The 24,281-nt window shown below is 45.9% G+C and overlaps 1 protein-coding gene across 6 annotated transcripts in view; it reads left to right on the forward strand.

Moving 5' to 3' along the window:
• Positions 1-24,281, forward strand: part of PIK3CB (phosphatidylinositol-4,5-bisphosphate 3-kinase catalytic subunit beta) — a 403,067-nt gene that overhangs the window by 312,830 nt on the left and 65,956 nt on the right. For all 6 annotated transcript variants that reach the window (XM_063915643.1, XM_063915645.1, XM_063915642.1 and 3 more), the window contains 4 exons: positions 5,346-5,429; positions 7,259-7,507; positions 8,404-8,500; positions 8,581-8,711. In XM_063915643.1, coding sequence (XP_063771713.1) covers positions 5,346-5,429; positions 7,259-7,507; positions 8,404-8,500; positions 8,581-8,711 — 561 coding nt within the window. The remainder of the gene's footprint in view (positions 1-5,345; positions 5,430-7,258; positions 7,508-8,403; positions 8,501-8,580; positions 8,712-24,281) is intronic.

Raw genomic sequence — 24,281 nt, forward strand, 5'->3', positions numbered from 1 at the left:
TTACCGTCCCCTGATACGGCCGCCCTCAAGGAACCAGCTGATAGGAAGCTGGAAAATATCCTTAAAAGTATATACACACATACTGGTATTATACTGCGACCAGCAATCGCCTCAGCCTGGATGTGCAGTGCTGGGGTGGCTTGGTCGGATTCCCTGACTGAAAATATTGATACCCTGGACAGGGACAATATATTATTGACTATAGAGCATTTAAAGGATGCATTTCTATATATGCGAGATGCACAGAGGGATATTTGCACTCTGGCATCAAGAGTAAGTGCGATGTCCATTTCTGCCAGAAGAGGATTATGGACGCGACAGTGGTCAGGGGATGCGGATTCCAAACGGCATATGGAAGTATTGCCGTATAAAGGGGAGGAGTTATTTGGGGTCGGTCTATCGGACCTGGTGGCCACGGCAACGGCTGGAAAATCCACCTTTTTACCCCAAGTCACCTCGCAGCAGAAAAAGATACCGTCTTTTCAGGCTCAGTCCTTTCGTCCCCATAAGGGCAAGCGGGCAAAAGGCCACTCATATCTGCCCCGGGGCAGAGGAAGGGGAAAAAGACTGCAGCAAACAGCCTCTTCCCACGAACAGAAGCCCTCCCCCGCTTCTGCCAAGTCCTCAGCATGACGCTGGGGCCTTACAAGCGGACTCGGGCACGGTGGGGGCCCGTCTCAAGAATTTCAGCGCGCAGTGGGCACACTCGCAAGTGGACCCCTGGATCCTGCAGGTAGTATCTCAGGGGTACAAATTGGAATTCGAGACGTCTCCCCCTCGCCGGTTCCTGAAGTCTGCTTTACCAACGTCTCCCCCCGACAGGGAGGCGGTATTGGAAGCCATTCACAAGCTGTATTCCCAGCAGGTGATAATCAAGGTACCCCTCCTACAACAGGAAAAGGGGTATTATTCCACGCTGTTTGTGGTACCGAAGCCGGACGGCTCGGTGAGACCCATGTTAAATCTGAAATCCTTGAACACTTACATAAAAAGGTTCAAGTTCAAGATGGAGTCACTCAGAGCAGTGATAGCGAACCTGGAAGAAGGGGACTATATGGTGTCTCTGGACATCAAGGATGCTTACCTCCATGTCCCAATTTGCTCTTCTCACCAAGGGTACCTCAGGTTTGTGGTACAGAACTGTCACCATCAGTTTCAGACGCTGCCGTTTGGATTGTCCACGGCACCCCGGGTCTTTACCAAGGTAATGGCCGAAATGATGATTCTTCTTCGAAGAAAAGGCGTCTTAATTATCCCTTACTTGGACGATCTCCTGATAAGGGCAAGGTCCAGAGAACAGTTAGAGGTCGGAGTAGCACTATCTCAAGTAGTACTACGACAGCACGGATGGATTCTAAATATTCCAAAATCACAGCTGATTCCGACGACACGTCTGCTGTTCCTAGGGATGATTCTGGACACAGTACAGAAAAAGGTGTTTCTCCCGGAGGAGAAAGCCAAGGAGTTATCCGACCTAGTCAGGAACCTCCTAAGACCAGGCCAAGTGTCAGTACATCAATGCACAAGGGTCCTGGGAAAGATGGTGGCTTCTTACGAAGCGATTCCATTCGGCAGATTCCACGCAAGAACTTTTCAGTGGGATCTTCTGGACAAATGGTCCGGATCGCATCTTCAAATGCATCAGCGGATAACCCTGTCTCCAAGGACAAGGGTGTCTCTCCTGTGGTGGTTACAGAGTGCTCATCTCCTAGAGGGCCGCAGATTCGGCATTCAGGATTGGGTCCTGGTGACCACGGATGCCAGCCTGAGAGGCTGGGGAGCAGTCACACAGGGAAGAAATTTCCAGGGCTTGTGGTCAAGCATGGAAACGTCACTTCACATAAATATCCTGGAACTAAGGGCCATTTACAATGCCCTAAGTCAGGCAAGACCTCTGCTTCAGGGTCAGCCGGTGTTGATCCAGTCGGACAACATCACGGCAGTCGCCCACGTAAACAGACAGGGCGGCACAAGAAGCAGGAGGGCAATGATGGAAGTGGCAAGGATTCTTCGCTGGGCGGAGAATCATGTGATAGCACTGTCAGCAGTGTTCATTCCGGGAGTGGACAACTGGGAAGCAGACTTCCTCAGCAGACACGATCTTCACCCGGGGGAGTGGGGACTTCACCCAGAAGTCTTCCACATGATTATGAACCGTTGGGAAAAACCAAAGGTGGACATGATGGCGTCCCGTCTCAACAAAAAACTGGACAGATATTGCGCCAGGTCAAGGGACCCTCAGGCAATAGCTGTGGACGCTCTGGTAACACCGTGGGTGTACCAGTCAGTGTATGTGTTCCCTCCTCTTCCTCTCATACCAAAAGTACTGAGAATCATAAGAAGGAGAGGAGTAAAGACTATACTCGTGGCTCCGGATTGGCCAAGAAGGACTTGGTACCCGGAAATTCAAGAGATGCTCACGGAAGACCCGTGGCCTCTACCTCTAAGAAAGGACCTGCTCCAGCAGGGACCATGTCTGTTCCAAGACTTACCGCGGCTGCGTTTGACGGCATGGCGGTTGAACGCCGGATCCTGAAGGAAAAAGGCATTCCGGATGAAGTCATCCCTACCCTGATCAAAGCCAGGAAGGATGTAACCATACAACATTATCACCGTATTTGGCGTAAATATGTTGCGTGGTGCGAGGCCAGGAAGGCCCTTACAGAGGAATTTCAACTGGGTCGTTTCCTGCATTTCCTGCAAACAGGACTGTCTATGGGCCTCAAATTAGGGTCCATTAAGGTTCAAATTTCGGCCCTGTCAATATTCTTCCAAAAAGAACTGGCTTCTGTTCCTGAAGTTCAGACGTTTGTCAAGGGAGTACTGCATATACAGCCTCCTTTTGTGCCTCCAGTGGCACCTTGGGATCTCAATGTAGTTTTGGGATTCCTAAAATCACATTGGTTTGAACCACTCACCACTGTGGACTTAAAATATCTCACATGGAAAGTGGTAATGCTGTTAGCCCTGGCTTCAGCCAGGCGTGTCTCTGAATTGGCGGCTTTATCCTATAAAAGCCCTTACCTAATTTTTCATACGGACAGGGCAGAATTGAGGACTCGTCCTCAATTTCTTCCTAAGGTGGTTTCAGCATTTCACTTAAACCAGCCTATTGTGGTGCCTGCGGCTACTAGGGACTTGGAGGATTCCAAGTTGCTGGACGTAGTCAGGGCCCTGAAAATATATGTTTCCAGGACTGCTGGAGTCAGAAAATCTGATTCGCTGTTTATCCTGTATGCACCCAGCAAGCTGGGTGCTCCTGCTTCTAAGCAGACGATTGCTCGTTGGATTTGTAGTACAATTCAGCTTGCACATTCTGTGGCAGGCCTGCCACAGCCAAAATCTGTAAAAGCCCATTCCACACGGAAAGTGGGCTCATCTTGGGCGGCTGCCCGAGGGGTCTCGGCTTTACAACTTTGCCGAGCAGCTACTTGGTCAGGGGCAAACACGTTTGCTAAATTCTACAAATTTGATACCCTGGCTGAGGAGGACCTGGAGTTCTCTCATTCGGTGCTGCAGAGTCATCCGCACTCTCCCGCCCGTTTGGGAGCTTTGGTATAATCCCCATGGTCCTTTCGGAGTCCCCAGCATCCACTAGGACGTTAGAGAAAATAAGAATTTACTTACCGATAATTCTATTTCTCATAGTCCGTAGTGGATGCTGGGCGCCCATCCAAAGTGCGGATTGTCTGCATTACTTGTACATAGTTATTATTACAAAAATCGGGTTATTGTTGTTGTGAGCCATCTTTTCAGAGGCTCCTTCTGTTATCATGCTGTTAACTGGGTTCAGATCACAAGTTGTACGGTGTGATTGGTGTGGCTGGTATGAGTCTTACCCGGGATTCAAAATCCTTCCTTATTGTGTACGCTCGTCCGGGCACAGTATCCTAACTGAGGCTTGGAGGAGGGTCATAGGGGGAGGAGCCAGTGCACACCAGCTAGTCCTAAAGCTTTTACTTTGTGCCCAGTCTCCTGCGGAGCCGCTATTCCCCATGGTCCTTTCGGAGTCCCCAGCATCCACTACGGACTATGAGAAATAGAATTATCGGTAAGTAAATTCTTATTTTTAGTGTCCTCTCTCCTGATGCAACAATGTTTATATACCTGGTACTTGTCCTACATTGTCTTGTACTGTGAGTCGTTGTTTTCTTGTCTTGTCCATTTGTTTATGTATATTGTTAGGTGCTGTGGAACATTTGTGGTGTCAAATAATACAGTTGATGTAATTTGGGTTTATTATTTTGTTGTTGGTGAGACCAGCTATAGTAAGTGCTTGATTACAAAATAGGAATATCAAGGCAGTACTACCCAGAAAGGAGACTTTGGGAGTGGTGTTGTTTTTAGTCTGCCATTTTACAATTAGGTACTGTATCTGTATAATTCCATTCTAGGAATATACAGCAATATAATCTATAATACATCGACAACTAGCCCAGTATGATTTCTTCATCAAATCAGTTCCTGTTACGTGGAATGGTTCTTTCCTTGTTTAAAATATAACTCTATCTGCAATGATCACGTATTTTTTCTTGTGCAGTTCCAGCTCACAGCAGAGTAAGGGTTCCACCGTGGGCTGTTGCAACTGGTTTATAGCACAGATACTCTTCCAGGATGGTCACACTTTGGGAACATATTCAGAACACAGAACCTGGGAAGACACAATCCTCCTTTACTAGTGCTACTTTCTGTTACAAAGTACTACTGTTCAATTGAGATGAGTGGATCAGGTTTACTGAAAACCGAGCACACCCAAACTTTGGGGTTTTGAGTCTAAACCCAGCTGAAATTAGGTCACAATGGGATTAGCAACACACTCCTACCTCCCAACATTGGTGACCAGTGGCGTGGAACTCTACGCATCAAAGGCGTGCATGCCTTGTGGATATGGGGGTGTGGCTTTACGGCATCCCCCATTTCGTCGCTCTGGGGGTGCGCCCAACACTCCCGGAGATGCTGGGCTGTTCCCGCATTGTGCTGATGCCGTGTACATGTGCGTGTCCTCTTTTTATCCACTGCTCTCATAACAAACACTGTTGCTCGCTTAACAGAGCAGCGGTGTCTGACCGCCCCAACTGCACCCCACTCTACTGCTGGACACTGCGTTCTGTGGGTGGGACATCGGGACAGTCCCAAGAAAATGGGACTGTGACAGTTGGGAGTTATGAACACTCATTAATAGTGTTAAAATGTGTGTGTGTGTGGGGGGGGGGGGGGGGGGGGGGCGCTGTTCTTATTTTGGATCAAAAATATTCAGGTGTATGTGTAAAAGAGGACCACTTGTATCCTCTACTCCTGAAGATCCGTCATTGGTGAGAGTATAACACTTGTGGTTTCTCTTCTAGATGATGGCGCAGAATGTCTGGGATTTGAATGAACCCTACAAGATTACACTGATAAAGGGAAGCAAGTTGAACACAGAGGATACAGTAAGATATATTTTTTCTTCTTTATAGGAAAGCCTCTTGCTTTCAGAATGTCACATTATTTAAGCTCCTTGAGTCATATTGGATAAAAATTGCTATATAAATCTATTTTTATTATTGAAAACGAGTAAAAGATCAGTTATTTGTTTTCATGCACTTTTTTTTTAGTTCAGTTTTCTTAACCGTTAAATGTCTCCGCAGTATGTGTACTGCGTGCCAACTCATGCTCCCTGGTCCCCATACAGGGCATAGACTGTTCCTGTGGGCGTATATTCACCCTAAACTCTTAGCAGACTGTCCTGCACATAATACACTTTCCTCGCATAAGAATCCATTGCTGATAGGAAAAATATGCCTCTGGCATTCCTGTACTGTTATAGAAAGCAGGTAGGCAACCTATGGCTCTCGCTGCTGTGGAAGTTCAAGCCCAGGTACCCTCATGAATATTACACTGGAAATCGCCGTGTATTTGCGTCTGCCATGTAATTCTCTGAAAGCAATTTATTATCTACGGTCATAAGCCCCGTACACACGGGGGAGATGTGTGCTGAGCGATCTAGCACAGACCGCTCAGCACACCTCTCCCCCTACTCAGAGTGATGTGTGCTGAGCGAGGAGGGGGGCACTCATTTCACACAGCGGTGAAATGAACGATCTCACTAGATTTGGCATGCATGCATGCCAAATCTAGAGCCGGCAATAGCGGCATGCGGAACTGCGCATCACTGTCGCCGGCACCATACACACTTGAGAGATCAGTGCTTAATTTCTAAGCATTCTAGTCAGATTGCTTAGAATCTAAGCATGGATCTCTGTTTACCACCCTATAGCCTACTATAATTGTAGAAGTAATAGTTTCTCCAATCAAGTGGAAAGATAAACAACAAGCAATCCTGCACATGTCGCAGGAGCTTTCACTGGTCTTCCTGAAACGCTCATGCTAAATTTGTTTATAAGACTTTCACATATCAAACTAGTTTTTTAAACAGCCAGCAAGTTGGGTGTATAGATAGGCTTACCATACTGAGTATATATAACACAAGACAATGGCGATCAGATAAATGCGCTTAGAGAAGTATAATAGAAATGAAAAAAATGAGGAGCAGTACTTCCCTTAGACGTTTTCAAATATTTCTTCAAATCACTCTTGCATGTCTCCACATATAGATGGTGTATACGTGAAAAGCACAATATGGTGTAGTACGTTCCAACAGGTTTAATTCTTCAAAACAATATTGTGCATGAATAAAACAATTCGCTAATAATATTTATAATGACAGTGAATAAGATGGAGGTTTACCAGATATCTGTGAAAAAAAACCAATATATATATATATATATATATATATATATATATATATATATATATATATATATATATATATATGTGTATATATATATATATATATATATATATATATATATATATATATTCTACACATGAGCGCCCAGATACGCCTTCACATTTCTCAATCCGACTAAACAGGATTACCATACTGTCCCTTTAAACAAGGACAATAGTGAATTACACAGGTTCTGTGGCTGACTGACTTCGAGTCTGCATGTCGCCTGATTTTAATCTGCCACAGAACCTGTGTAATTCCAGAGTGTCCTGGTTTAAAGGGATGATATGGTAAGCCTATGTATAGACTTCTATCTATGGGTGCTTATTTGCTGTAGCATTGCCCTTATCACAGGGTTATTGAAGTCATTGGTGTGTATATCAGCACATGACAACTGAGCACACTCCATTCTGGAATGTTGCAATGTTTTTTTGTTAGTGTGTGACCTGTGGTTCTGTAACATTCACTGTGTTTTGTGTGTCCCCCCAGGTAGTGGTGCGGGCTGGCTTGTTCCATGGCACTGAATTGTTAGCTAAACCCGTCATGACTACGGAGATGGCAGGTAAAAATGACCATCTGTGGAATGAGACGTTTGAGTTTGATATCTCTGTATGTGATCTACCGCGGATGTCACGACTCTGTTTGGCGATTTATGCTGTGCTGGACAAAACAAAGAACAAGAAGGTTAACAAACCATCGAACGCTAAATACCAGACCATTAAGAAAGCTGGCAAAACAGTACGTATCTCTTGTTTATCAGATGTGCATTTATAAATGTTATATTACCCCGGTAATTTTGGTTCCGTGTTACAACAAAGTAGTTGATCATTCAAGTTAAAAATTCCCCATGTTAGGTCTCGTATGTTAGTGGTGATGTATAGGTTTGTCCATATACATCTATCCCCAAATCATGTCAAGTGGCTCCATTTGGCGCGTCAGAGACTTTGCGACTTAGCTGCTCTTTAAATATGCATCTTAATGTGGTATGTTAAGTACTCAGTACACAAAATTCAGGCCAAAGTACGTTATCTGGGTAAAAAGCGAAGACAGAGGTTCTATATTATATCGTAAGACCTCCTGTCTTTGGCCTTTTTGTCTAGATTACGTACCTACCTGTATTTCCTGAATTTTGCTGCTTTTAGGATTAATATAAAGTAGCAGATTAAATTGGAGGCAATCACGAGACCGCCTGTCGGGATCCTGGCGGTCACAATTGCGACGCCGGGATCCTGACAGACAGTGAAATGCTGCGACCGGAATACCGGCGCCACAGGCTTTTCCCCCTCTGTGGGTGTCTACGATACGAAGATAACCTGTAGCGAGCCACCGTGCCCGCAAGAGGCTATATCTAGCATTCGCCCTGCTGCTGGCATACTGGTGGCCGGGATCCCAGCCGCCAGTAATACGTATGTATTCCGATTTAAACATACTGTATTCGAGTGACTAATGTCATGCATCATTAACAAATTAAAATGCTAAATTGTGGATGAGAATCACTGCCAGTAGTGGAGCGTCACAGTTGCACCATTCGTGTTTTTGCCATATAGCGGAAACAGGATAGGCGTATGAAAACACATCTATAGTAGTATGGTTTGGCTGCTGGTTTATCTGCTAATGTATGACCTGTCTCACAGCACTCCCCTGTGGCCTGGGTGAACACCATGGTCTTTGACTACAAAGGACAGCTGAAGACAGGGGTACACGTCCTGCACAGCTGGTCATCATTTCCTGGTACGTATGACCTGTCTGGAAGTGTACACATGGCCTCTGTGTATGGCTGACTGATCTTTTGTGTATCCTTTCCCTTCCAGATGAACTTGAAGAAATGCTAAATCCAATGGGAACTGTCCGGACCAATCCTTTTACGGAGAATGCTACTGGTCTGCACATCAAGTTCACAGAGTACTCCAAAGCAGGCATTTATTACCCTGCATTTGATAAGGTAATGATATTAATAATGGCTTCTTCTACTGACCCTTCTTATGCTGCAACTTGTCCTAGACTCCTAACAAATGTAACTGTCCAATTTTGTAGCCACCCAGCAAGTGAAGTGGTAAATTTGGCATGTACTGTAGGTATAGTGCTATGTCTGCATTGCCATCTAAGTGGTGATTGTTAAAAGCTGCATTGCCATTTAAATGAGGATTATTTTCAGTCACCACTTTAATGTGGATGAAGAAGGAATTAGTTAGTGGGGGGACCAATCGGAAGCCTTACTATCCGATGTGAATTTGAAATGCTTGCCTTCACAATGTTAATTAACCACGAAGCCCCAGACAATCCAGTATACAATCATTATTGCTTTTTACCCTCTATCTTAGAGTGTATGCTGAGCCCCCACTTTTTCCGTTCTGTGATGAGTGTTCTCTTGCTTGAGGTTCATTGTTCAGCTGGTAGGGTATTAGACTGTTCAGGTGAGAGTTACATGTGTTATAAGCAAATTACATTTGTACAGGTTGAGTATCCCTTATCCAAAATGCTTGGGACCAGAAGTACTTTGGATATCGGATTTTTCCGTATTTTGGAATAATTGCATACCATAATGAGATATCATGGCGATGGGACTTAAGTATAAGCACAGAATGCATTTATGTTTCATATACACCTTATACACACAGCCTGAAGGTCATTTTAGCCAATATTTGTAATAACTTTATGTGGTATATGCAATTGCGGTCGAATTGCCGCAAATGTCGAAAAACGGGGCATTTTCGACACAAAAAAATGATTCGACAATGCAATACAGTACTTTTCGTCAAAAAAACAGCAGTTTCAAATCCGACTTTTTGCAATTCAACATGTCTGCAATGGTAAAAATGTGGCTTTTCGACAAAAGTATATTCAATTGAAGAATGTCGATTCGACAACAGTGCTTTTCGACAGTCATTTCGTCAATTTCAGTCCGCCTCATTTTGTGCGCGTCTGAGCTGTCAGACGGCGCATAGCACTATGCCGCTCCATTATATTCAATGGTGGGAACTTTGCGGTCAGTGGTGAGGTTACTCGCGGTCAACCACTGACCGCGAGTAACCTCACCGCTGACCGCAAAGTTCCCACCATTGAATATAATGGAGCGGCATAGTGCTATGCACCGTCTGACAGCTCAGACGCGCACAGCCAATCAGGAGAGTGCCACGACGTGGCGCTCCCTGATTGGCTAAAGGGACCCTCTGTGACAGGAGTCACGGGGGAGGTCCCGGCATTCGGGGAAAGGGGTCCCATGTGTAAACATGGGACCCCTTTAAGTGCGTGGTCCGGGTAAATGCGTTTTATTATTTTGCCAAGTACGTGGATTACAAGGAGAAGACGACAGATCTACACAGGATTTTGGTGAATATAATTTTATTTTCAGGTACCCCGTGGACTCTACGTGGAGAAGGGGACCGAGTCGGCGTGTGAACATAGGTAAGTATGTGTGTGTCGGCGTTCATGTATGTAATAAAGTTTTACTTTCACGGTGTGCGTGTACTGTTTTTATTTGGGTATTTTTTTTGCAGTAGAACTACAGGTACCAGCGGGCCCGTTTCCCCCCCCCCCCCCGCATGCTGGTACTTGTGGTTCTCCAAGTACCAGCTTGTGGGGGAGGCTAGCTGGGACTTGTAGTACTGCTATAAAAAACAATATTCTTTATTTTTGTCACTTGGCTATCAGCCTCCCATCCGCAGCCCTTGGATGGGGGGGACAGCCTCGGGCTTCACCCATGGCCCTTGGGTGGCTGAGGGATGGGACCCCTTGATTTAAGGGGTCCCCACTCCTCCAGGGTACCCCGGCCAGGGGTGACTAGTTAGTGATTTAATGCCACGGCCGCAGGGACCGATATAAAAGTGTCCCCCGGCTGTGGCATTATCTCTCTGACTAGTGGAGCCCGGTGCTGGTGTTAAAAATACGGGGGACCCCTACGTTTTTTGTCCCCCGTATTTTTGGCACCAGGACCGGACGCAGAGCCCGGTGCTGGTTGTGAAAATACGGGGGATCCCCTGTCATTTCCCCCCCCGTATTTTTACAACCAGGACCGGCTCAAAGAGCCCGAGGCTGGTTATGCTTAGGAGGGGGGACCCCGCACATTTTTTTTCAGGGTTTTTTAAACACTTTTGTGCCGTCCATGAAGTCGAATCCAGGACGCACACTATCGTCAATTGGTCCGTTTTTCGACAGCGGGACTGTTGAATCCGTTTATTGAATATGTCGAATTCGGGTCCCGGCGGGAGGGTGTCTGACTGGGTAATTGTGTCGAATTTAAAAACGGTCGAGCAATTGCATATACCCCTATGTATTAAACAAAGTGCGTGTACATTCACACAATTCATTCATGTTTCATATGCACCTTATACACACAGCCTGAAGGTCATTTAATACAATATTTTAATAGGTTTCCTATCTCACTCTCACTCAAAAAATTCCGTATTTCGGAATATTTCGTATTTCGGAAAATATTTGGATATGGGATACTCAACCTGTATAAGTACAGCAGCATTCTGTTTAGAAAATTCTGTTTAACCCATTATACAACAGGAAGTAGACTCCTTTCCTGGTTTTACAATCTCACTGGGAAATACTTAGACATTTTGTAATCTACCCAAGAAACTATATATTTTTTTTCTATATCATTAGGATAGTAATATTACAGTCTAGCAAAGGGATTTCCATTTGGCTAAGTGTGCAAGATACCAGGCCCAGCTACTCCACAATCGCGGAAACCGGGCCTGATTCTGAGTCGGAGATGGTCGCAGCTATCTTTGCTTTTTATGCTGCAGTTCCACCTGCAACTTTATTGCTGCTGCAGAGCTTTTCCCTGGTGTACATCTGTTTGTGTGATTATGCAATGACTAAGATGCCCACTCCCAGTGTCTATAGATGCTGCATTACCGTCTGTTGCATCTTTAGACGCACCATGAAAACGTGCACCAGCTCTATGGCAGGTGTAGTTTCCCTGTCTGAGTATGGCCATGCATCTTTGTAGCCACCCCTGTTATCTCCAAATCAGTATCTGGGAACCCCTTACATATCTTTTACTGTGCACAGTGGTGTGCCGTAGTAGCAGCGGTAGTGCGCAGTGGTGTGCCATAGTAGCAGTGGTAGTGCGCAGTGGTGTGCCATAGTAGCAGTGGTAGTGCGCAGTGGTGTGCCATAGTAGCAGTGGTAGTGCGCAGTGGTGTGCCGTAGTAGCAGTGGTAGTGCGCTGTGGTGTGCCATAGTAGCAGTGGTAGTGCGCAGTGGTGTGCCATAGTAGCAGTGGTAGTGCGCTGTGGTGTGCCATAGTAGCTGTGGTAGTGCGCAGTGGTGGTGTGTCGTAGTAGCAGTGGTATTGTACAGTGTTGTGCCATAGTAGCAGTGGTATTCCATATTAGTAGCATCAGCACTTCCCAAAATAGGGAACAACTAGAAAACCTAAAATTAGTGCCACCCATTAACTTCTTTAGAAGTTTAAATCTGTACCCTGAGCTGTGCACAAGATGATCATATATGAATAAGTTCTTTCTCCTGCAGGGTCCACAGGTTATCATTGGGATGTGATGAAGCGACAGCGGATTTGCCCCAAACGGTCAAAGCTTTTTGGCACCCCAGCATGCAACGGGCCTGTCCACATATCCCCGCCTCCTGGGACAGGCAAATCAGGTTTTTGTTTGGTGCTGCAGGAGCCACCCCATGGTCAGAGGGCTGCTGTTTTTTTAGCAGCCATAAGCTTTCTTATTTTATTTTTATAGTCTTACTATTTTTTCTTGAGTGATCTTTCTAAAAAGCGTCTTATACATACCTTAGAAAGAGTCACTCCAGAAACCCCCTGCCGGTTACGTTTAAGCTTACCCACGAGTACATTGCTGTTTCGGCGGGCATTTGTGTCGGATATACTAGCAGGTCCAGCAGACGTTACCAAGCTGTGGCCTGAGCATGGGGAGAAGGTAAGGCATTGGTTCCGCTTAGAGGGGTAACGCAGACACAGCCCCACTGTTTTGGGAGGAGACTACCAAACAGTCGCTGACGCGACTGTCACCTAGGGTGCTCCAGTGCTAAGCCTTAGAGATCATAGGCTCTAGGGGTAGTATGAGGCCGCGATCCTTAGGGTTGATGTCAGCAGTGGAGAGTCAGACGCTTCCCTGGTCGCCCCTCCCCCCGGTTCATGACCAATTTCCTCTGAGTCTCTCTCCATGAACTGTTTTCCCGCTTCCGTCTGAGACGCTGTGTACTAAGGGGACCCAGTCACAGCATAGGCGGCTTTGTGACTGGTGCGTCAGTGTTCACTTGGGCGTCTGTGTTCACTATAGGTTCACGGAGTGGTTGTGTACACCAGGGATGGGGAACCTTCGGCCCTCCAGCTGTTGTTGAACTACACATCCCAGCATGCCCTGCAACAGTTTTAGCATGGCCAAATGGCAAAACTGTAGCGAGGCATGCTGGTATGTGTAGTTCAACAACAGCTGGAGGGCCGAAGGTTCCCCATCCCTGGTGTACACTATTAGCGTCTGGATCCACTCAGCGTTTGCAAACGTATTGATTGGTCCTGGAAGTGGGGTGAGTCTCACTTTATCCCACTCTACTGAGCACAGGTAATACAGCACTAAGGGGGCCATTCCGAGTTGATCGCTAGCTGCCGTTGTTCGCTGCATAGTGATCAGTGAAAAAAACGGCTAATCTGCGTATGCACCGCAATGCGCAGGCGCGTTGTACGGGTACGAAGTCCTTTGTGGTTTTGCATTGGTTCTAGCGACTATTCCAATCGCACAGCTGAACGCAAGATTGACAGAGGGCGTTTCTGGGTGTAAACTAACAGTTTTCTGGGAGTGTTTGAAAAAACCCAGGCGTGGCCGGGCGTTTGCCGGGCGGGTATCTGACGTCATTACCATGTCACTCGTTGCAGCAATCATCGCACAGGATAAGTAACTACAGGGCTGGTCTTGTTTTGCACAAAATGTGTTTCCAGGCACTCTGCTGCACAGGAGTTCGCACTCCTGCAAAGTGAAAATACAATCCCCCATGGGCGGCGACTATGCATTTGCACAGCTGCTAAAAACTGCTAGCGAGCCATCAACTCTGAATGACCCCCTAAGGGCTAGTGCAGTGCAATGGATGTAAAGCATTTGTTTGGAAAGAGGCATTGTGGAGACTCAGCTGCTGTCCAATCTGTGAGCAATTTTCTCTGATGGAGGAGATAGCAAAACTGCATGCTGAGATTTGTAGGATATCTTTGTCTTTGAGGCCTCCACTGCCTCAGAGAGCCACCAGAAGGCATTCTGCCTGGACTACTGTGGGCTCTCAAGGACAGAGATTTCCAGAGGGACACACACACCTCCCGCAAGCTGTGACATTGCAAAACTTGTATGCTATTCTCGCATGGCTGGAAGATACAACTAATAGAGTTACTACAGAACAGGGGGATATGGGGACTTCTACCAACTATATGACCAGGAAAATTGCATCTCCAAAAAGGACAGCACTTCTCTTGGGTGATTCCATTATTAGGGGAATACATCTGGGAAATGCAAATGAAGTAGAGAAACAAGTAAGGTGCTTACCTGGAGCCACAGCTCCAAGGGATAAAGAGTGCATGCTAAGAATTGTGAAGGCAGAAAGAAAAGATGGGGAGGTGGATGTCATTGTCCACCTAGGGACAAATGACCTGGCAAATGCTGAGCTCATGGCCGTAAAAGATGAATTTAGGAAGTTAGGGACTGCTCTGAAGCAGGTGGCAACCACTGTATCTTTTTCAGAAGTATTGCCGGTACACAGAGGGGAAGACAGAACTCATCGCATCAGAAACTTCAATGTTTGGCTAAGGACATGGTGCAATGAGGAGAGATTTGGATTTATAGGCCACAGTCACACCATCTGGCAAGATAGGAGCTTATACAAAAGTGACGGCCTGCACCCATCTTCAAGGGGAACGACGATACTAACTGAACAGTTTGGATGCTTCATCAAGAACTATTTAAACTAACAGAGGGGGGGCAGTGAACCAAACAGGAATAAAGAAATTTGCTCCCCAACACAGAGGTATTGTTTCTGCAGGCAAAGGGAATAGGAAGCATAGCCGCAGCAACTGAAGATAATTCAGATCAAAACCAAATAAACATAGGCATAGAGAAGAACATAGCTAGGAACAGAAAAAGCACAAACAAAACTCTAAAAGCTATGTGTGCAAATGCTAGGAGCTTAGGAAATAAAATCCCAGAACTAACTGCAATAATGACAAGGGATGATCTAGACATTGTGGCAATTACAGTCATGGTACAATGAAAATCATGACTGGGACACCGCTATACCGGGATATACTTTATTTAGGAAGGACAGAATTGGAAAAATCGGAGGAGGGGTAGCAATGTATGAAAAAAAATAAAAAATAAAAGCATAAATACTACCTTAATACAAAGTATTGAAGAAATAACTGAGGCCCTTTGGGTGACCATAGAAACAGTGGTAGAAGTCAGTTATTCGTATTGGCGTGATATACAGGCCACCGGGTCAGGAAGAGGAACTCGACAAGAACCTATTGCAGGACATAACTAAAATGGCATTAAAAGGAGAGGTAATAATCATGGGAGACTTTAATCTTCTTGATGTAAACTGGGAGGTGTCTGTTGCTAGTTCCACTAGAAGTAGGGACATTTTAAATTCCCTTCAGGGAGCATCCCTCCACCAATTGGTGAGGGAGCCCACTCAGAAAGACGCAATATTAGACTTAATACTTACAAATGGAGACAGAATATTGGATGTAAAAGTGGGTGAAAACTTGGGATCCAGTGATCAGCAAGCAGTATGGTTCAGCATCAAGACAGAGACTAACTCATCCCATACAATCACAAAGGTGTTGGATTTTAGGAAGGCTGATTTTGTAGGGATGGAAAAATGTGTAAGCGATTCTTTGGCAGAGTGGAGGAATTTGGAAGCAGTGCAGGAGAGGTGGGAAACATTAAAATGTGCAATATTAAAGGCAACAGACCTTTGTATCAAAAGTGTTAGGAAAAACACAAGTAAAAGTAAGCCAATGTGGTTTGCGAAAGAAGTAACAAATATTGTGAAAGCAAAAAAGATGGCTTTTAGGAAATATAAGCAGACACAAAATAATGAAGACAAAGCGATATATCTTGTTAGACAGAAGGAGACTAAGAAGGTAATCAGATGTGCAAAGGCACAAGCTGAGGAGAAAATGGCCCAGTCAGTGGGTAAAGGAGGCAAAACTTTTTTTTAGGTATATAAGCGAAAGGAGAAAATCAAAAGGCGGAATAATAAAACTAAAGACAGAGACTGGGAGTCTTGTTGAAGGAGACAATGTAGTAGCAGATCATCTTAATAATTATTTTTGCTCAGTATTTACGACTGAGAGAGGGGAAGGGGCCACAGTTAAGTTGCAGGGATATGCAGGAAAATGAAACAAGTACATTTACAGAGGAGAAGGTCCTAACAGAACTCTCAATGCTAAAAGTGGACAAATCTATGGGGCCAGATGGGATACATCCAAGGATACTAAAAGAACTTAAGGAGGTGCTGGTAGCACCATTGACATAATTATTCAACCAGTCATTATCTACAGGAGTAATTCCAGAGGACTGGAAAAGAGCAAACGTAGTCCCATTGCACAAAAGTGGAAGCAAGGAAGAGGCAAACAACTACAGACCAGTGAGTAGGGAAATTGATGGAAACACTCTTAAAAGAAAGAGTTGTAGATTATCTCAAATTCGGCAATTTACAGGATCCGAAACAGCATGGATTCACTGGGGGGGAGATCATGTCAAACAAATCTTATTTACTTTTTTGACTGTATGACTAAAGTGATGGATAAAGGTGGAGCCATGGATATAGCTTATCTAGACTTTTGTAAGGCTTTTGACACTGTTCCACATCGCAGACTGCTAAATAAACTTGAAATATTGGGATTTGATGTTAGGATTATTGAATGGATAAGATCTTGGTTGAAGGATAGAAAACAGAGTTGTGGTAAATGGAGTACATTCACAGGAGGGAAATGTTACCAGTAGAGTACCACAGGGATCTGTACTTGGACCAGTGCTTTTTAATATCTTCATTGGTGACATTGCGAATAGCATTAAAGGGAAAGTAAGCCTTTTTGCAGATGACACAAAGGTATGCAACAGGGTAGACACACCAGGTGGGGTAAAACAAATGATTGAGGATCTAGGTAGACTAGAGGAATGGTCAAGAGTGTGGCAATTACAGTTTAATGCCAAAAAATACAAAATCATGCACTTGGGTATCAAAAATGCAAAGGCTAAATATAGTATTAGTGGCACTATACTGGAAACTACTGAGGAGGAAAGGGATCTAGGAGTCACTATTTCAGGTGACTTAAAGGCAGGCAAGCAATGTAACAAAGCAATGAGGAAGGCTAGTCAGATGCTTGGCTGCATTGGGAGAGGAATCACCAGCAGAAAGAAGTAATAATGCCACTATAGGTCATTGGTACGGTCTTATCTAGAATACTGTGTTCAGTTCTGGAGGCCATATCTTCAAAAGGATATTAATACATTAGAAACTGTACAAAGAAGGGCAACTAAAATGGTGCATGGCCTACATCACAAAACATACCAAGAAAGACGAAGAAATCTCAATATGTTTAGCTTGGAGCAGAGAAGGGAAAGGGGGAACATGATAGAAACGTTCAAATATATCAAGGGTTTTAACAAATGAAGAGAAGCAATAGGACACAGACATGCACGGAGACTGGAGGCGAGGGAGGGGAGGGGGAAATTTGAGGAAAAATTACTTCACAGAAAGGGTAGTGGACAAGTGGAATAGCCTCCCATCAGAGGTGGTAGAGGCTAAGATAGTAGAGCAATTTAAACACGCATGGGATAGACCTAAGGATATCCTTACAAAGAAATAAGGATCAAACAAGGTTAGAGAAAAAAATAATGTAAAAAAATAAAGGGGGGGGGGGGGGGGGGGCGACGACACAGACTAGATGGGCTAAGTGGTTCTTATCTGCCGTCAAATTCTATGTAATTATCCTCTTCTGGCCGGGGACTGTTTAAAGAGGGAGGTGGCTCCTAAAGTAGATACGCATGTTATTAGATTAGTGCAAAAATCTACATTACCTCTCAGTGATCGCAAAAATACGCTATGGCGCGTATTTTACCCCGTTTTGAAGACTGGGGACTCACTTTTCTAAAATGGGAGGGTCCCCGGGGACGCGCTCTGCTGCGGCCAATTACAGGCTGTCAATTCGTTGATTGATGGATCCTTTTGATTTTAAAAGAGGAGGTGGAGCCTTGGTCATGTGTGGCGGGTTCCCGGCATTATGGTGCAGCGTAGTGTGTGGGACTGCCAGGAAGGCTGCAGGAGAAGAGGTCAGTGGGTGTATGTGCTGCCGGGGGGAGGAGGAGGTCAGCGGGTGTATGTGCTGCCGGGGGGAGGAGGAGGTGAGTGGGTTTATGTGCTGCGGAGGGGGGAGACGGAGGTGAGCGGGTGTATGTGCAGCGGAGGAGGGATACGGTGGTGAGCGGTTTTACGTGCTGCGGAGGGGGGAGACGGAGGTCAGCCGGATGTATGTGCTGCTGGGAGAGAGGGAGGTGAGCGGGTGAATATGTATGTAACTGATCTGCCCTATGCCCCCAGCGACATGTGTGCACGCACTGCAGCAGTCTGTGTGGGGTGGTGGATGGGCTTGCTGTAGGGGGTTCCAGCATCTGCGGGGGACGACTTAGGGGCTGAGGCTGCAATGTGTATAACATGCTCTACCTAGTGCAATATGTATAAGTATTCTACCTGGCGCATTGTGTGTAACGTGCTCTACCTGGCGCACTGTGTGTAACGTGCTCTACCTGGCGCACTGTGTGTAACGTGCTCTACCTGGCGCACTGTGTGTAACGTGCTCTACCTGGCGCACTGTGTGTAACGTGCTCTACCTGGCGCACTGTGTGTAACGTGCTCTACCTGGCGCACTGTGTGTAACCTGCTCTACCTGGCGCACTGTGTGTAACCTGCTCTACCTGGCACACTGTGTGTAACCTGCTCTACCTGGCGCACAGTGTGTAACGTGCTCTACCTGGCGCACAGTGTGTAACGTGCTCTACCTGGCGCAATGTGTAGAAGCGACACTATTATGTGGCCACGCCCCTTCCCCAAAGAAGCCACGCCCCTAAGTTTTTGCGGTGCGCCTTTGGCGCGCCCTGCCTATAGTTTCAGTTCTGGGAGGTGGAGCACCAATTCACTTTTTGCCAAAGAGCACCAAAATGTCTAGTTACAGCTCTGCTGCAGGGTGTCCTGCATGCTACACAGCCCAGCAGCACTGTCACCCCATCCCCCCACCTTGCAACACTTTTGTAGTGTCCAAATAGTAAGATTAATAAGAACCTTCTTTCCGATGGGACCCAGAAAAGCTCCGGTAGGACCCCAATTTTTAAAAGTGAGGGGTCCCAGGGACCCACTTTTTGAGGGGGCTCAGCGCGATCACTGCCTCTGCCTTCAACATCACTAAATGATGTCCGAGATAGGAGAGTGGATAGTTTTCTAAACATTTTTTCCCTGTCTGGGGCAGTCATAAGACCAGCCATGGCTTCAGCCTGGATGGCAAAAGCAGTGGCTTCCTGGGCTGATGCATTGGAAGGGGATCTTTCATTGGCATCTAGGGAGCAAAAATCCCATGTTGTACAAATGAACCAGGCTGCAATGTTTTTGGAAGAAGCAGCCTTGAATATGGGTACAATTGCCTTTAAGGCATCGGCTTCAACAGTAGCCGCTCGCAGAGCAGTTTGGCTACAAACATGGAAAGCTGATTCAGAATCTAAAAAGGTTTTGGAGTCTTTACCTTTTTCTGGAGATATTCTTTTTGGTAAAGAATTAACCAGTATTTTGGAGTCAGAAGCAGACTCCAAGAAAGTAAAGTTTCCTTCCACATACAAATTCAAGCCAAAAGTTCCAGCTTTTCGGCCCTTTCGGTCTCAAAGAAAAGGAAAAGGTGACGGCAAACAGTCCCAATACAACAAGTCTGGTAAGACTAAAAAGCATTGGGCTACCAGAGGACCGGTTTCTAAGGCAGAAGATAAGCCGTCAGCCTGATGGTGCGGGCCTCCACGTGGGGGACCCCAGCGTGGGAAGCAGACTTCTTCAATTTGCACAGATCTGGGAGCAGTCTACAACAGACACCTGGGTGCAAGAAGCGGTATCTCTTGATTATGCATTTGCTTTCAAGAAGCGCCCTCCTTAAAGTTTTTCTTTTTTTGTACCAGCCCTGCTCTGGTAGAGACGAAAGCCAGGGCTTAGCAAGAGGCAGTTCAGAAATTGCTTCAGTCAGCAGTAATCATTCCAGTTCCTCCTGCACAACGAGAACAGGGTTTTTACTCCAACCTGTTTCTAGTCCAGAAGCCAAATGGGTCATTCCCGGCCCATACTCAATCTCAAAGTGCTGAAAAAGTACATTTGGGTGCCTAGTTTTCATATGGAGACTTTACATTCCATCATTTTGGCCATGGAGCCTGGGCATTTTATGGTATCCCTGGATATCCAGGATGATTACCTACATGTTCCTATAGCCCTATCCCATCAGTGCTATCTCAGGTTCACTATCCTCCAACAGCATTTTCAGTTCCAGGCCCTGGCTTTCAGATTGGCCACAGCCCCCAGAGTATTTACCAAAATTATGGTGGTAATAACATCTTATCTCCGCCAGCACGGGATAAGAATTTTTCCGTACCTCGACTATCTTTTAATCCTGGCACAGTCTCAGGAATTGCTTCTGTGTCATCTGCAACAGACAATAACGTGTCTGCAGAAGCACAGTTGGCTCATAAATTGGGCAAAATCGTCTCTGGTTCCGTTACAGCGGATGACTCATTTGGGGGCTGTATTGGATGCGAGCCTTCAGAGAGTAACTTTACCTCTGAACAAAATATCCAAAGTTCAGTCAAAGATTCAGGTGCTGCTACACAGGGTATCCTTTCACGCAGCAATGTGTATGGTGGGATTGATGGTGTCAACATTTGACGTGGTAGTGTATGCTCGGTTCCATTCGAGGCCTCTGCAACATCGGATCCTTACCAAATGGAATGATTTTCATCAGACAATAGAAACGCAGGCTGTGGTCCTTGCTCTGGAAGCAAGTAGGTCGTTAGCCTGGTGGCTACAGACATCCCATCTGGACAAAGGGAGACCCTTTTGGTTATCATATTGAGAAATTCTGACAACGGATGCCAGTCTTCCGGGCTGGGGAGCGGTGTCAGGAAGGTTTTGTTTCCAGGGGCAGTGGACCAAGGAAGAAAGTTGCCTGCCAATAAATGTATTGAAACTTCGGGCCATATACATGGCGCTGATTCAGGCAAAGGACATCCATCGGGAAACCAGTTCAGATCCGCTCGGACAATGTGACTGCAGTAGCATACCTCAACCATCAGAGAGGAACTCACAGCCAAAAAGCAATGACGGAGGTAAGTCGCACGTTAAAGTGGGCAGAACTTCATCAACCAGCCTTGTCGGCAGTGTTCGTCCCGCGAGTCCTAAACTGGGAAGCGGATTTTCTCAGTCGACACGCCATCCAGACGAGTGAATGGGCTCTACACCCGGAGGTCTTCCAGACCCTGGTCGACAGATGGGGGTTGCTGGAGATGGATCTCATGGCGTCCCGTCAGAACAACGAAGTTTCCACATACGGGTCAAGAACAAAGGATCCCAGAGCGATTTCTGTGGATGCCCTGTCGGTGAGATGGGGCTTTCATCTGGCCTATGTTTCCACCAATCGCCTTATTACTCAGGGTGGTGAGAAAGGTAAAAACGAGGAAGGGGTGCCGTGATACTAATAGCTCCGGCTTGGCCCAGAAGACATTGGTACACAGATCTGCAGAGGATGTCGATGGATGCTCCAACAGGTAATTCAAACAATGCTCAGAGCAAGGAAACCCTCCTCAGCTTGCATTTATCACCGAATATGGCAAGCCTATATTCAGTGGTATCATACAACAAACACAATTAGCAGCGCTTAAACATCAATATATATTCAAAACCGTATTGGATGTATTAAGTAAAATTAATTGATATACATGGAGATTCGTGGACTGAAGGTGGGAAAAAAAGGATCATTTATTTAAAAAAACATATATATATTAATATATTTGATCAACAACACTTATTAAGAAATGGATAAAATTTCACAACATCCAGAACACCAAAGGGCTAGTACAGTGATTTGTCCGTTCCTTATTTCATGTGGACTAGAGATAAATAAATGCAGAGGAGAATTAGGGCTGATGGCACAGTCCTGATGGTGATAATTACCACAATGGTTACCGCTGGAGGAGAAGGATCCTCTGGATAGCGTCCCTTTTTAAGGGGGGGTTAAACCCTGGGATCCTGAGTCCTCGCCAGGTTGCGGAGTCCTCAATGCTGAGTAGATGTGTAGAATCACCAGTGGGCAGATGCTGTTTGCCCAATCCTCTGTAGGTGTAGTTCAAAGTCCACTAAAGGTCCAGATAGCCCATAAAGTTTCCAATTGATAATGGTGAGCTGGAGTCAAAACCTGACGCGTTTCGCTGCAGTGAAAAAGCTGCAGGCACTGCAGCAAAACGCGTCAGGTTTTGACTCCAGCTCACCATTATCAATTGAGGACTTCGCAACGGACAAATCACTGTACTAGCCCTTTGGTGTTCTGGATGTTGTGAAATTTTATCCATTTCTTAATAAGTGTTGTTGATCAAATATATTAATACTGTGTATGTGTATGTATATATATATATATATATGTTTTTTAAATAAATGATCCTTTTTTTCACACCTTCAGTCCACGAATCTCCATGTATATCGATTAATTTTACTTATTACATCCAATACGGTTTTGATTATATATTGATGTTTAAGCGCTGCTAATTGTGTTTGTTGTATGATATTTCTAGCTATACAGGTGTGACTATACTTGTTTCTATAGCAGCTGCTCAAATTAGCACAGCAGCCTTTTATGCGCCTGATTTAACTTCGGTTAAACCCCATCTCTTGCTATATTCAGTGGTGCAGTGAACGGAATTTTGACCCTAGGTCTTTCAGAGTTTCCAGGGTCTTCGCATTCCTTCAGGCAGGAATGGATAAAGGTTTAAGGATGGCTTCCTTGAGAGTGCAAGTGTCTGCATTGACTGGTTCCAAAAGAAAATTGCCAACCTACAGGATGTGTGCACTTTTTTCCAGGGAATGCTGCGCATTCAACCTCTTGTTCCTCCTACAGTGCCTTGGGGCTTAAATTTAGTCCTAAAGGCCCTTCAAGTTGCCCTATTTGAACAACTGAAGAGTGGATCTTAAATGGTTAACAGCTAAAGTTCTCTTTCTACTGGCCATGGCTTCAGCTAGAAGAGTTTCAGATTTAGGGGCATTGTTATGTCGTCCTCCATTTCTGATTTTTTATTCAGGTAGAACAGTTCTCAGAACTAAATCTGGGTATCTTCCTAAGGTGGTGTCTAAATTCCACCTTAACGAAGAAATTGTAGTCCTGGCTTTCCAGGGGCCGGGCCTTTCTGCGGGAGATGCATCGTTGGACGTAGATCGTACCAGTGCTATCAGAAAGACAGATTCTCTCTTTATTCTCTACGGATTTCACAAGAGAGGATGGCCTGCTGATAAGCAGACACTGGCGAGGTGGCTTCGGATGATTATTTCAGAAGCATATTCTCAAGCTGATCTCCCTGTTACGGCCAGGGCCGTAACTAGGTGTGTGGGAATGGTGCCTTGCATACAGCGTAGAGCTCTGGGGGTGCACAGTTTCTCCCGTTTTGTTCCACCTTTTTCCTCCCTGCCATGCTGCCAAGTTGCTTTTTACCAGCATTCCTCCACAATCTCCTCATGTGTCTCCTCCTACCCCGTGTGGTGCTCTGTCTCCTCCCCATGCCGCTCCTTCTACTCCTCCCCATGCCGCTTCCCTCTCCTCCTACCCTATGCCGCTGCTTTTCCTCCCCATTCTTCTCCTTCTCCTTCCCATGCCACCTTCGAGTCCTCCTACAGCAGCGTAGAGCTACCAGTGATTGGAGCCAGTGGAGTGCCAGCTATTAACACACGGAAGCCTTCAGGTCACATGGGAGGCCCGTCGCCGCAGGTAAGATTTTACCACAAGGCAGTTTACATTTAAGTAGATCGTCGCTGCACTGGGACTGGTCACCTATACAACTCCTGGCACGGGCAGACACTTTCAGCTCAGACACTGCCCGTGCAGTCCAGATAACGTACAGGAACTGCCTCCTACGCATCCTTTCTGCCCTGCCTCTTTACTGTGTCTGCTTAGCTGTGAGTGTCATCCGCTGACACACTAGTTCAACAGCCTCTTGCCTGTCCGACGCTGCTTGGTGGGATAGGACAATGGAGCTGTGGTGGGGTGCAGCCTGTGAGGATGGAGGAGGAGGAGGAGGAGCAACAGCGGAGACATGAGGACCGCAGTGTTCTGGCCAACATGAGGGAGTAGGAGACCCTGCTGGCCAAATTGGACAGGTACAACTAGTCATAGACTAGGACATTCAGCCGTCCTGCCCCTGCCTGCAGTTCCTGTGCCCTTCTCTCAGACTGAACCAACCAAACCTGCCATGCTGCTCTCATA

The sequence above is a fragment of the Pseudophryne corroboree genome, chromosome 4 (genome assembly GCF_028390025.1).
Source record: "Pseudophryne corroboree isolate aPseCor3 chromosome 4, aPseCor3.hap2, whole genome shotgun sequence".
NCBI lineage: Eukaryota > Metazoa > Chordata > Amphibia > Anura > Myobatrachidae > Pseudophryne > Pseudophryne corroboree.